At 37.3% G+C, this 12,377-nt stretch overlaps 1 protein-coding gene across 5 annotated transcripts in view; it reads right to left on the reverse strand.

The window, feature by feature from the left end:
* Positions 1-12,377, reverse strand: part of LOC127424524 (membrane-associated guanylate kinase, WW and PDZ domain-containing protein 1-like) — a 100,077-nt gene that overhangs the window by 11,542 nt on the left and 76,158 nt on the right. For 4 of the 5 annotated variants that reach the window (XM_051669838.1, XM_051669836.1, XM_051669839.1 and 1 more), the window contains exons 13-15: positions 1,288-1,488; positions 473-531; positions 214-363 (exon numbers count right to left, since the gene is read on the reverse strand). In XM_051669838.1, coding sequence (XP_051525798.1) covers positions 214-363; positions 473-531; positions 1,288-1,488 — 410 coding nt within the window. The remainder of the gene's footprint in view (positions 1-213; positions 364-472; positions 532-1,287; positions 1,489-12,377) is intronic. The other variant, XM_051669837.1, reaches the window with a different exon arrangement.

Consider the following 12,377-nt stretch of genomic DNA (forward strand, 5'->3'; position numbering starts at 1 on the left):
ACCCACATTAACATGCTGAATCTTTCTGAGAGTGAACTACAGTATCTAAAAGTAAATTTTCTGTTGGCTTCTATTGTTCTTAAGTTAAGCAAATTATATTTACTATAGACTACCCATCTCATAATAAACACCTTTTTCTTTTAGGACCTCCCCAAAAGCAGGATATTTTCAGCAATTTTATCCTGCATCAGAAACACACACATACACACACACCTGTATTTTGTGACTGCGTGAGGCTGGTCCTCCCTCCATCAGTCCCAGCACGTAGAGGCCCATGTTATATTCACTCCCTCCTCTCAGACTGAAGCCAAATCCTGTGGGACCCCTCTCCAGTTCCACACTGTAGTACCGCGAGGCATCCTGCTATGAGTGTGTTTTAAAGAGAGAAACAAAAAAGAATAAGAGTTGGATCTGTTAATTATTTTGCTGCACAGCTTGTGTAAAAGCACTGTAAAGTGATGTTATTGCTCACCTTTTGTTTTGACTTGTGAGACTTCCTGTTCCTCAAGTCAGGATCACAGTCTGCTCGCTCTGATGAATCGGAGAGAAACAGAGGAAAGGGATGAGAGGACACAGGCGGGAAAAATGAAGTTAGAAAACATGTTTTGTTTGAAATATTTTGATCAGAGAAAGAAAAAATTAAGAAACACCTTTTGAAGAAATTTCTTTATTAATTGCCAGTTTTTCATGGTAGCCTAACAGTCTATCGCACATGGCAAAAATGAAAACATTCCCTCAAACCAAAGTAGTGAAATAATTTACAGTTTGCCCCTATGCTCAATTAAATGTGATATTATGATCAAAGAAAAGTAACTTACATGATTTACACAGAATATTCAAACATTGTGAGTTTATATTTTATCCAAGATATTTCTTCTGGAGCTATTTATGTGATGTAGTAAAATGTAACAAAATAACTTGCCATATTGTGCCTAAAACATAAGTCACTATTTTTTTATAGAACTGTTGAATAAAAGGAATATGATACTCACAGTTGTGCTGTTGTACTGAATATCAGCACAATGATATTACAACTAAGCTGATATTGCTTAATTATTACAAGCAAAAGAATCAGTTAACTAAAAGAATCTCAAGCATGCTAAAGTGAGCACGTTACCATGGATGTGTCATCAAGAAGAAAGAAAGTCATACACATCTGGGATGGCATGAGGGTGAGTAAATGATGAGAGAATTTTCATTTTTGGGAGAACTAATTTTTAGCCCACTAGCACCTGTGCTAACATCTAAACAAGAGTGGAGCTCTGGTCTAGGAAATAATTAACTCACGAGCACTGGAGCGTGCCACGATGGTCAGGCGAAGAGTGTTTCCAGCTCTCCTCAGGATCTGTGCCAGCTCTCTATGAGGTAAATTTACCACTGATCTGCCATCGACTGCCTCCAGCCGATCCCCAGGCCTGATCTGCCCGCTGCGTGCCGCCGGGCTGCCTCGACGCACTGTCACAAACCTGTGAGGCAGCAGAGATGCTGCTGCGGAGAGAAAGAAATAAAGTTAAAAGTTAAAATGATCAGATCACAATTTTTTGCATCATAAATCACTGTAATAATAGTAAATTTAATTGCTTAAAAAAGCAGTAGCACGCTTCTCAACAGTCTGCGCGATTTGATTGGTATCATTCATGTTTTCATATTTGTAGCTCAAAAAGTGCAGGCTTAAGTGCTCTGAAAATCCCCTAAGTATGAACAATATTAATAGTGATGCCTCAGCAAGTACCACTAGTAATCAACTTGCATGCAATTTCCATATTCCTTCATGTAAAATACATCCATAAATCCACTTCTACTAACATTATACAATGTAATAGAACATTTAGGCCAGTTAACAGCCAATGACAGTTCCAAAAGCAAATTGCAGCTCTTCTGAAAACTTTGGCACTGATCAGAGAGCCAATAATTATACCTCTGATATACTGTCAATTCAATGGGCTTTAGTTAGGAAACAGACAGAAACAGCGAGGCTGAATATTCATCAGAATCAAAATGCATATTCTCAATATATATTGCATTCCAAGAGCGTACAATAATCTTGCACATTTACACAAAAAATCCCCCACAAAAAACACAGTTAAGTATAAAGAGAGATGGATTATCTCAAAGAGATAGCAGATAAAGAAACCTTGGCAGAGAATTATCCCTTCTGATCCTCTCCAGAAGGGAGCGGGAGAGATGATGGATGGAGGATAGAAAGAGTAAAGTGGGAGGGATTTAAATGGGACAGAGAGAAAGATTGCAAGAGAAAGATAGAGAGGGAAATTAGTCATCAACGTGCCAGCAAAAAAAGAAGTTTATCTCTCTCGCTCAATGTCAGAATCATTTCAGGGTGGCTTTTAAAGGCATCTATCATTAATACACAGGCTGAATGAGAGATTTCGTAGCTACTGCAGATCCTCTCTGTAAATCCCCCTGAATGTCACCTAAAATACAGAAGACTATGACGCATCACAGAATATCAATGTAGAATTACAGTAAATCCTTCCTGTCATATAATAATCAAAGTTGCCGTTCACATTAAAGGTGAAAATGAGTTTAGCTTCTTTCATATTTTGTTTCCCATTTGAATGCGTGACATCTCATATGCCCAAATGCCCAACTCAGAGTTACGAGCGTCCCAGGTGCACTTTAAGGCAGCATACTGGTGCATTCAAGTCATGTTGTAATGATTATATTTACAAGTTTAACGCAAATTAATGGCACCATAAAGTCGTGATTACTAGTGAAAAACTCAGGATATGCTTTGAGCTCTGACTTTCTGAGTTGGGGGTGTGTCGATGAAAGAATCATGGCAGAAACAAAATGGTATTGATAATAATTTTGTTTTAATTGTGGATTTTAACTGTGCAGTTTGGTTTGTATGCATTTTTGTACTGTTAATGAAGAATAACGATAAAGCTTGCCAGAAAATAAGACTCATTTAGCTGGAGGCGACAGGTGCATGCAACAAAACTACATTTCGCAGCAGCCTCTCATAGAGTGAACGTTACTATAACAAATTTTTACATGCCACATTTTACGTTTTGTTGCAGTTTCCTGGTTAAATTAACACTAGAGGTTCTACAACAACTGTGCGTTTTATTCACTTTCACACAAATCATGACTACAATGGCTGATGAGTTTATAAAGACTTATTTTTCACACTATTACTCATACACTGTCTGCTATGTTATGATATTGAAACACTTACTATACATTATTGGAAAAACGACACATTTCAACACTTGTATTACAGACCCACCTACATTTACACACTTATTCCAATTTGATTAGCATCCGCGATAGCTCACCTGATAGAGTGTTGAACTTTGGACTCGGTAAGCCCAGCCAAGAATGCAAGCTGACACGTCAGAAGAAAGTGTCATAGAGGTGACATGAAATTACATGTTTGCTTCAGAAAATACTATTGGTTAGGTTTAGGTGTTGGTTTAGGGTAAGGATGTCTGATTTGTTCAACTCTTAGGACACTCTTAGGACTCTTAGGTTAAAGTTTTAAATAAGGGAGATATGTTTTACTCATCAAAACCTCCATCAAATATTCACCTCAAAAACCTTGTCTGATTACGACGTCATTTCACTCATTTCTGGTGCCCCCCTGCTGGACATTTCACTGGGAAACTGCAGCAAAGCGTGTAATGAAACACGTAATTTCAGTTTGCAGAAATTTTGCAATGGTCACATAATGTTCATGAGGCTGGCATATGTGGCTGCAAGAGAATGATAAAATAGATAGGTAAAGAATCAATTACACACATTATGTATGGATTTGCTCTTTATTTTGTTGCATTGGTGCTAAAAAAGAGTGAAAAACAGAAACAGAAAAATGAAACTGCAAAACAGGTCCATTCTTTCTGACTAAAATCGCTTGAACGCACATCATATCATATTTTCGACTTCCGACCTCATAAGTACGAACTTCCATGAAGGTCATGAACGCAGCATTAGCTTTCAGACTCAGTTTTCACTTTCCTAACATCATCGTTTTCCAAAGAATGCAATAATGGGGAGCATTTTTGAACCGTGGAGGAAAATGCTGCACCAGTGTTGATGACAGGGGGGAAACGCAACCAAATCAGTGCGTTTTCAAACAGAAAAGTATGTGGACATGGCCTAAATCTGCTATACAGTAGCTGTTAACTGGCTAAACATGTTTTCTTTAAAAACTGAGCCAGCTGTTTGGCTTAGACCTCTTTTCTGGTTTGCTTATTCTTATTATTGTCTGAGCCTAAACTGGAAGTTTATTGAATCAATTAGAGAGGTTAAGTTTAATGTGCAGTGTACATATGCTGCAGCAATAATCCCAAAGTCATGTGGAGACACTATAAGGGAATGACCTCTGAGTGAGTCCAAATTTCTGTCCCTAAACTAAAGTCAATATGCCTGTCTCCATTAGTGCATCGCATTAACTGAGAACTGCAACTTGTCCTGTACTGACCTACTTAGGCACACAAACTCTCACACACAGACATTGACATGCCCAGATACATTCCATTTTCTCTGTCTCCCTGTCTGTTTTCTTCTTGGGGATCAACCTCTGTGAACAGTGTGGAGAGATACAGGGGTCTGTATTGATGCTCAGTGCTGATTCAATTGCTTTAGCTCTAAGGAAGAAATTAATGCAAAGCCTTTTCATTTTCTCTGCATTCTCCACAGCCTGAGGGGAGATCTGTTAGAACTAGCATTAGCATCTGCGTTTAACATGACATTCTATTACTAGGCTGGGCTGATGCCAGCTTAAGATCTGCCTGTGAGGTGTTATGCATTACAGCTCCTGCTCTTACTTAAAATAGCAATTGACTGGGACTACAATGTTAATTTCAGGTCTTAGTTGACTGATTATGTTGCCTGACTAACAGTCTGACCTGTAAGTAAAGTGTCAAGGCTACTTGCACCTAAAGTAGATGTATTTCATTGTACATAACTATTTCCCACAGTACCTCTATATGTAAGACCTCCATATATAAATTACCTCTGTTATAGCATCAAAAGAAAGTTGTATTTTTAGTTGTAAATTATGGAATAAATATTTTATTAACCCTACTCCCTAACCCTAACCCAAACCTAATCCTAACCATCAGTGGAGTCACAATGTAACTTTAGACTGAAAATGCAACCTCAGAATTGCGCTCACCATTGTTGAAGTGAACGTGATTACTTACTGGTTTCCACAGGACTAGAGTCAGTGTCTTAGAATAAATGCGATTACTTCTTAATTTCCAAAGGACCAGACACTGTGTCTTGGAGATTGTTCACACGACGTGTTAAAAGTAGCACCACTAGGAAAGGTGAACACATTTGACTTGATGCAAAAAAGTCTGATGGGGGATGGAGCTTGTCTGTAAAACAACAGAATGGGGTTGATTTCAGAGTACATGAACATTTTGAAGCTCCATGTCAATTTCCTGTGTGTTCATGTTGCATAACCATGACAATTTCTGAACCCATTTTTGCAGCCTAGGTTCCATAAATTGTCTTGAGTGGACTGAGGAGTAAGCTAAGGAGTAACCAACTTTTTGATTTCTAAAGAGCCAGAAAAATCCTACTTTCCATGTAAGGCTAATTTGATTATAATTTTTTTTTTTTTTTTTTTAAATCAGGGTGGTGATGGAGTGGTAGCCTAGTGGTAAAAGTTTGGGCTAGTAACTCAAATCTCAGAATGGACAATTTATGAACTGGAAAGCTGCTGGAGTCCATCACCAATCTGCCTTTGAGTAATGCGCTTACCCCAGGTTCCTTTAGGGAGAATGTTCCTCTAATAAATGCAAGTCACTTTGGATAAGAACACATTGGGAACACTTTACCTGAAGCCATTATATATAATGCATTAGAAAGGTATTCATAATGCAATGTAATGCATTCATAATGCCTTAGAATCAGTAGTATGTCCTTGTGAATAACTATAACCATATAATAATACACTTTAATACTTCTTCACAGTTAGACCTTTAAACAGTATAATGCATAAAAACGCACAACCAATTCCATGTGTTATAATGGATTACACTCTTTCAAGGTGTTAGCACGAATAGGGCTAATTCATTTTACAACATTATGTATATTATAAGGCCAGAATTTTCAAACAGGGTTCAGCAGACACATTTGGAGAGAGTGAATTGAATGAACAATTTATAATCATATAATGGCATAATATTAACTACTGATCTGAAATACAGTATATATAATGTAATAATGTTAGTTATTTACCTTTTTAGTGCATTAAAATACAGGATTCATGTAAAGTGTTACCCAAGTAGCTGCAAAAATCTGCATGTGACAAATCACTAAACAAATAATGACAAAAAATAAATTCCTTTCAATATGAGAAGGTGTGAGACTGAGAAAAAAGAGACAAGAGTTAGAAAACAAGCAGTAATCACGCCTGTCAGTGAAAATCATTACTTTTCTTGCAATGCAGTGGCCTGCGTGACTCATACAGATTCTGCCTCCGGAAACACTTGAGCGGTGAATGAAAGAGGTGATGTAGGTGTCTGAAGAAAACAGAACTTGTTTTCATTAGTTCTGAATCACTATTTCTAAGACAAAGTACATGCATTTTCACACAAGAAAGACAAAGAGGCATTAAAGGGGTAGCTCATCCAAAAATTTGAATTCTGGCATCATTTACTCACCCACATGTTGTTCCAAATCCATATGGCTTTCTTACTTCTATGGGACACAAATGGAGAATGTTCAGCTTAGTCACCATTCACTTTCATTGCATCTATTTTTTAATATAATGAAAGTGAATGGTGACTGATGCTTACATTCTTCCTAACATCTATTTTTGTAAGAAATATATTCATACATGTTTGGAACATCACAAGGGTGATTAAAGGATAACATAATCTTACTTTCCACTTTAATCTCTTATAACTTTCTGTCTCCATCCGACTTCTCCCTCTTTGTCAACACTCTTTCTCGCTCCATGCCTCCCTCTTCCTCTCTCCCCTCAATTTCCTTCTTTCCAACTCATGTCACCTGTCACTTCATTTTCCTCTCATTTCTCTTCAACATCTCTCTGTCCAGTCCCTTCACCCTCAACCATTTGCTGCCCATCAGTCAAAGCAGTTGTCCTGTTTCTGTTGAGTCAGAGTGATTATATAGGCCATCAGACCCAGAAAACCCAACCTGCATGCAGAGCAAAAACTCATCCAGCTATAAACACACTTGACACCATCAACGTTGAACTCAGCACTACATACTCTGAGCATCAGTAAACTGCCGCATACCTCTGTCACAACACCACTTTATTCCAGCATGGATACATGTCAGAAGTTACACAAACCAATATTGTGTTGATGTAGTGCTTTATGCTGTTGCATATCAGTTTGCTTTATGTTAATAAAGCAATAAGCCACTAGAGGTTGTGTGTTAAGGTGATTTTTCTATAGTTAATGGATTATTTAAGCAGTTCAATGAATCATTCAGACATGTTTTGTATATACTGTAGGTTCAACCAATTTATTTAAAAGATGACTCAAAAGAGCGATTTGTTTATGAATTTGACATGATCCCATGCACGAAAATACACAAATTGTCAATAAAATTATATTCTCAATAATAATAAAAGATTCCTCTGGGTTATATAGTTTATTAACCTTTATGTAGCAGGCTGTTAACAGTGATTGAATGTTCAGAGACATGGCCTTTTGTGTGGTGCATATAATCTAACATATGTGCAGTGGCTCTTTTGTGTGGACAACATATTTTCGAATCCAGCTCGGGTCATTTCTCAATCCCACCCCCCTCTGTTTTTCCTATCATTCTCTGTCACCTGTCCTCCATTGTTTTATAGGCAAAAAGCCTTTAAAAACAGTGCTTAAATTGTTTTAGCAACATGACACATTAATAATTCAATAGATATGTGGTCACAAATGCATGTAATATAGTACTATAGTATGCCTTACTGTTAGATGTTTGTGTTTAATAAGCACTATTGCAACTTTGTGGTTTAATATAGACTTTGTGGCAGGTGTATGTGTTTAAAATGGCCTTTTAAAATTGCAAACAATCAGAATTTGGAGTCTTAATATTAGTTTTACAATGGCTATTTTAAAATGGCTCATTCAATCAGATCAGATCCAAATTGTAAATGAAAATGGAATCTGTTATATATATATATATATATATATATATATATGTTTGTTTGTTTTTTTACTATGAATGGTGCTCTGTTGAAGTTGGTTAACATGTTTTTGATAGCAGAATAATCCTGAAATCAAATAACCTGCAAAATCAAAAGTATAGTTTATTTTGCATGTTCTGTTAGATATTATTTATACGCATTAAAGTTTGAACCCGTAATTCTGCCTATTAATTTGATAGAACTATGCAAAGGAAAAGCACCACATATTACCATGGATTTGGCTTGAAGTAATGTTGGCATATGTACTAGAGCTTTCCCAGACTAATGCCAATGGATGGGCCACAATTAAACACACATAGATACACTCATACACAACTAAGTCTTGATATCCTAGAACACTGGACCAACTTCAAGTGGGCAGTAAGCTACAGAATTAAGCTGAACCATGTGGAAAGCACAAAATGGTTTTAATTCAGAGCCACACACACGAACGCACACAAACAGTATACACACAAAAAGCTTTCATTTGAGCTTAAATAACTTAAGTAAAACTGATGAAAATTAATGTAATACAAGCAGTCTTTTTTCGTCTTTAACTTAATAATTAAAGTGCTCTGCAGCTGAAATGCACTGGCTGGCACTCTAACACTATTCACTTCAAAAGACTGGGGCTGCATACTAAGACACACAGAGAGGAACAGAGGGGAACAAAAGAAAGCTTGTGTGTGATGCTCATTAGGAAGCTGTGTTGCACTGCTGCAGTTTTTTTATCAGCACCACCAAATACCTCTAGAACTATGACTAACAAGCCAAAATTCACTAACATAATCTTGCACTATAGTTCTACTGTACTACATCCTGTTCAGCTTTTAGACTAAGCCTTTGATCTAGTTAAAGATAAAGTGCATAATTGTTTTATGTCAAAATATTTTATACTAGGTTAACACGCAGGGAAAACTATAAATAAGCCATTCATAGGTTGACTGAGCCCGACACTGCAACACTGACTCAACCAATGGCGTGAGTTTGGGCATGGACTGTCTGTTTGTCCAACCAATAGCAGATGGGTGGAGTGATTGAGAAGCCTGTCTGAAAACCTGTTTGTCATTACTGTTGCAATTCTGTTTGGTTATGCTAGTGGTGCAGATATTACACACTTTACCTTTAAGTCTGTATGAGTTAATATAATGAGCAAAGTTAATATAATTAGCAAATTCTGCAGTCCGCTGTCTTGGGGCTTTTTACACACTGATCTATTCCTAAAAATGAAAAAAGTGCAGTCATGATGAAACTCTACATGGCACAAGCTGACAGGTTTTTTGAACATGTAATCTGTTAAACAAATCAACTTGCATACTTTTTCTTTGTCTAACATTTAAATTGCCTCAGTAGTTTGCAGAAAAGCTGGTTTTACTGCAGCATGCTATGAGGGTTTTTTTGCTGAAACCCTCCTCCTCCCCAGCACCACAGGTCTAGATCTGCTTCAGAATGATTGTATTTGTCTAATTGTGCAGCGGCAGCATGTCTTACATGCTAAACCCAGCATGTGTGTGTATGTCTAGCAGTAACAAGTCTTCGTACTTGCTCTGCAGCAGCGTAAGCAGATCTAGTCCGCTAAGACCAAACCTACAAACTTGTAATATCCATTATTACATGCTAAATTTATTCAGAAAGTTGTCATGACTGAACTAATATTTAGTCAGTGCCCTCGTGTCAATGAACCTGTCCCCCTCAAATTGGAGTGGTGGGATAGTAAGAGTGGTATTCTCATTTTCCATCCTACTGAGAGTTCAGTGAAACTACATCATAATAAATAGACCAAACAAATTATATTTAAACAAAACATCAATGCATTATGACTGTATAATAATATTTAGCAGGGTAAAGTTTAATTCAAGTTCAATATTTATTAAATATTCTCTTATGGTTCAAGAGATAAGAGATCGTCTGAAAAGTCCACACACTGTGCTAAAACGTCAATGGTGTCCAAGTGTTCACTGCAACTGCCTTGCATGTTCTGTCTTAAACACTTATTAAAAAAAACATTTACACATTCTAAAGATTGTAAATTGTATGCATAACTTACACTTTAATTAAATTAATTAATTAATTAATACTTGGACACCTCCAGTGTTTTAAGCTGTGGTTGGAATTTTCAGACGGCCCCTTACAAATGCTTTCCAGTTCATACAATGTATTCTTTAACCTAATTGTGCTAATGATATCACTGTAAAAATTGTTGTCGGCGCCAGAGAGTGCGGGTAGAGGAAACCGAATGTCAAATGAATAACGAGCCAACAACTTCTGGAGATAAGTTAAAACTTCAGGGTTAGTTTCGCATCTTTGAGCCTGCCAGCTCCAGTTTCAGTTCTACTTAATGTGGATTATACGTGCTGGTGTAAATGTAAGTGTAAGCCTTTATAGCACAGTTTCCCACATTATTATCATGAAACCCAATCTGGATCTGATTTTCTGCCTTATTAAATGCACCTGAGCCCAGCTCGTTAGAGATCGCTCTTATTTGGCAAGCAATCATTATAAAATATTTTTTGTATGTGTATCTGTCAGGTTTTCATTTCTGGAACAACATACAGTACCCATTTATTATAAATAACATGAGGTATTTTTTCCCGCTGTCTCTAATTTAATGTTTTGCACTCTACAATGCTGAAACGAGACAAATGTAGTGCAACAAGTTTGGCAAAACAAACAATGAAGCGACTCTGATGAAACAGCACACGGGAACAGATGTAAAGAAACAGGTATGAAGAAACTAAGCTAGCATTATACAGGGGCACACCACATCTGCAATGGCAATTTCTTTATGAATACACTTAAAAACATAAAATTGGAACCTTTATAAACCACCCCATTAAAGCCCAAATAAATGCCTTACCTTCAGTGAGAAAGACTCTTACCATACACTAAGCTCACCACATCAACGCACTTCATCCTAATAATATATACAAATTAATATTGGTACTGTTGGGTACAGGTGCAAGAATAAAAAGCAAACGCACAACTAACCTGGAGAGAGAGAACAAGCTGCAGAGTTGATCCTGCTGCTTCTCTTGCAAACGAAATGCAAGAGAAGCACTAAATAGTTCACAAGGAAGATAACAAACACAACGTCCTCTTTATTAACACATTTCTCAATCAAATACTTAATGCGTGGCGCTCCAGTCACAAGGGAGAGGCACAGGAGAGCTCAGTAACGGAGAATTGAGCTTAATATTAGCAACAGCATTCTCTTATAAGAGGCGCACACCAAGCATAATAATGATAAGAAAAAAAAACACATTAAAGGCATCATATTTGTCACTTATAATTACGGGGGGGGATTTTCTCCCCTTTTCTCCCCAATTTGGAATGCCCAATTCCCAATGCACTCTAAGTCCTTACGGTGTTGTAGTGACTCGCCTCAATCCAGGTGGCGGAGGACGAATCTCAGTTGCCTCCATGTATGAGACAGTCAATCCACGCATCTTATCACGTGGCTTGTTGAGCGCGTTACTGCGGAGACATAGCACATGTGAAGGCTCACGCTATTCTCTGCAGCAACCACGCACAACTCACCACGCACCCCACCGAGAGCGAGAACCACATTATAGCGACCACGAGGAGCTTAACCCAACATGACTCTACCCACCCTAGCAACCGGGCCAGTTTGGTTGCTTAGGAAGCCTGACTGGAGTCACTCAGCATTCCCTGGATTCGAACTTACGACTCCAGGTGTGGTAGTCAGCGTCTTTACTTGCTTAGCTACCCGGGACCCCCCATAACTCATAGTAATTGAGATAGATACATGCATTAAAAAATTAACTTGTTACACTAGACCATTTAAAATGAACTAGTGAATTAAAAAATGTGCTTAAAAATTCTTAAAAAATCTTAAAGGAAATGGTGACCGTTTACAAGTCCTGTACATGCTGATTATAGCCTACCGCTTAAATTCTAATCTAAAATATTTATGTAGCCTATCATTCATTTTACCCAAGAATTTTACTGCATTAATCATTCTAAAGAACAGCATGGCAACATGGCTTAAAATTTGTGTGTAAAACCAGAATGTTAGGGTGTACTGACTAATTGAAAACATTTTCATGATCCTGTTTGTTTATATATTTTACAAATAAATAAAAAATGTTTTTTACTAAAATTTGGTGAATCTTTGATTGTCTTTGCATGTCTGCAAATATTAAAACAGCAAAACAAATGTTTATATGTGTACAGGGGACATTTAAGGTATAATACAGTTGCCCCTCTACAAGCAATCCCCTCC

This window comes from Myxocyprinus asiaticus, chromosome 33 (genome assembly GCF_019703515.2).
Source record: "Myxocyprinus asiaticus isolate MX2 ecotype Aquarium Trade chromosome 33, UBuf_Myxa_2, whole genome shotgun sequence".
Lineage (NCBI taxonomy): Eukaryota > Metazoa > Chordata > Actinopteri > Cypriniformes > Catostomidae > Myxocyprinus > Myxocyprinus asiaticus.